Source organism: Echinococcus granulosus (assembly GCF_000524195.1).
Source record: "Echinococcus granulosus chromosome Unknown EG_S00001, whole genome shotgun sequence".
NCBI lineage: Eukaryota > Metazoa > Platyhelminthes > Cestoda > Cyclophyllidea > Taeniidae > Echinococcus > Echinococcus granulosus.
Genome location: NW_020170381.1, coordinates 650,403 through 652,270, shown reverse-complemented (window position 1 = coordinate 652,270; position 1,868 = coordinate 650,403). Strand labels below are relative to the sequence as shown.

At 38.9% G+C, this 1,868-nt stretch overlaps 1 protein-coding gene across 1 annotated transcript; it reads right to left on the bottom strand. All coding sequences in view use genetic code 11, as the record gives it.

The window, feature by feature from the left end:
• Window positions 1-950: 950 nt before the first annotated feature.
• Window positions 951-1,364, bottom strand: EGR_00072 (Sjoegren syndrome nuclear autoantigen; the record flags this gene model as incomplete). Its single annotated transcript, XM_024489321.1, has 3 exons — window positions 951-1,043; window positions 1,080-1,279; window positions 1,313-1,364. 3 exons carry the CDS (start codon window positions 1,362-1,364, stop codon window positions 951-953), a joined length of 345 nt encoding a protein of 114 aa, XP_024355999.1.
• Between the last annotated feature and the right edge of the window lie 504 nt (window positions 1,365-1,868).

Below are 1,868 nucleotides of genomic sequence, written 5' to 3'. Positions count from 1 at the left end.
AAGTTGAAAGTCACGCCGCATCAAGCAACGTGAACCAAGAAAGCAAGTTGACCTTAGCTTTCTGACACTCTTGATTTTATCCATATGACCTCAAAGCTCTTATTCTACCGGATGAACACAACTTCAAATTGGACTAACCAAATACCTCAGAACAAGTGCAAGCGCACTTTTTACTAGGGAACTTGCCACACCACCTAAGCATACATATGAACCACCTTTAAACACTCCCTGGGTACAGGAAATTATACACCCGCTTTGAATCCCGGTTCGATGTGCTGAAGCGAAGTGGATGAAAAGAGAATGGTCGAAGTTATCCAGAGGCACTAGTACCGCCTGACTGACTTTCAGCTATACTAGAACTTCACCCAAAACGCTACAAACTGGACGATTTCGAGGAATATGAACTGAACGAACAACATGCAATCGCAGTTCTTCCTAGCTCTATTGGTTCTATGTACTAAGTCGGGCGGCGCATGACACCAGACCGATACCAAGGCAAATCGCTAAATTACAACTCCAAGGCATTCAACCGCAATGCGATCTCTCAAACAGTCGGATAAGCCAACAATGACAAAAGGCATAACAGTTTGAGCTTAACACGCGACTAACTGTCGATGAGAGTTCCCAATTGTGTCTACCTGCTTTAACAAAAACACTAATTGATGGTTCAAATGTATTTTTACAAATAGAGAGAATAGGTAATGGGACCTTGCACCATGAAATAGTAAAAATATTTGTCCTGCAAATATATGAAGCGAAAAGTCAAGAACCCATAAGTCACCCTGCACCGATCTTTACATTAATACAGTACGTACATAAAAAACTGCCTGAAAAAAGCAAAGCTAAGATTGCTCGACTGTGGGATCCCTCAATGAAGAAACCACAAAATACATGCACATTACATATGTACAATTGGGCAGAGAATTATGTCCACAGAGTCAAGCGAGTATTTATATGGGAACATTCTTGGCAGCAGCTCTCTGCATTATTCCCTGTCCCTCCTTTTTTAAAACACAAAGTAATGTTTGGGAGCTTTCGAGAATCTAACATGGTAAAGAACGCAAAAACATCAAGCACACCTTCATGTAAGCGGCCTCAGATTCGGCAATGGTTCGATCTAATTCGTTGCGCAGTACTAGCTTTTTCTGCAAGCTGTCATTTACACGATTAAGCTTTTCAGTAATTTGGTTCAATTCTCTTTGTAATTTTGCTTTCTCTGTTTCATCAACGTGTATTTGCCTCTGAATGTCTTCTCTTCGTTTACAAAGGTCCTCAAAACCTAATTAATATGCTAGAAAAAGGGAAAACCCACATTTAACCAGTTCATTATTGTAGTTTTGAAGTGCAGCGCCTTGCTGAGACATTTTTACAGAAAGTGCCACACTCGAACCTTACAAATCAAACGATTTGCAGAAACAACAAGACTGCCCTGACCGCGATGATAGAGTAACCATAACGTGAGTAAAGAAAACAAAAGTATGGGATCCTAAAAGTTTGCTTGTTCCCTGCAAAAGATTTTGTTGCCATATACCGGACAAAACTTATTATAAATATATTTTAATATCTATTTTGCGAAGCAGCAAACCTGTTGCGCGAAATTATTTTCCATCACTACAAATAAGCTGAAAATTCGTTGCATTTTCACCTCTTTTGTAAACCGACGTACATATTTACTAACCTTATTTAACAAGCAGTGTATGCTTATTCTATGCAACCAACTTGCCCTAATAACTACATTAACAGCTTAAAATATGAGTCTGATGTTAAATAATATGATTCATAAAGAAATACGCAGTACCTAAGGCCTTTTGAGAAATCTTAATAGACAAAAGAAATGGATCAGAGCTTTGTCATTAAAGTGGGGATCT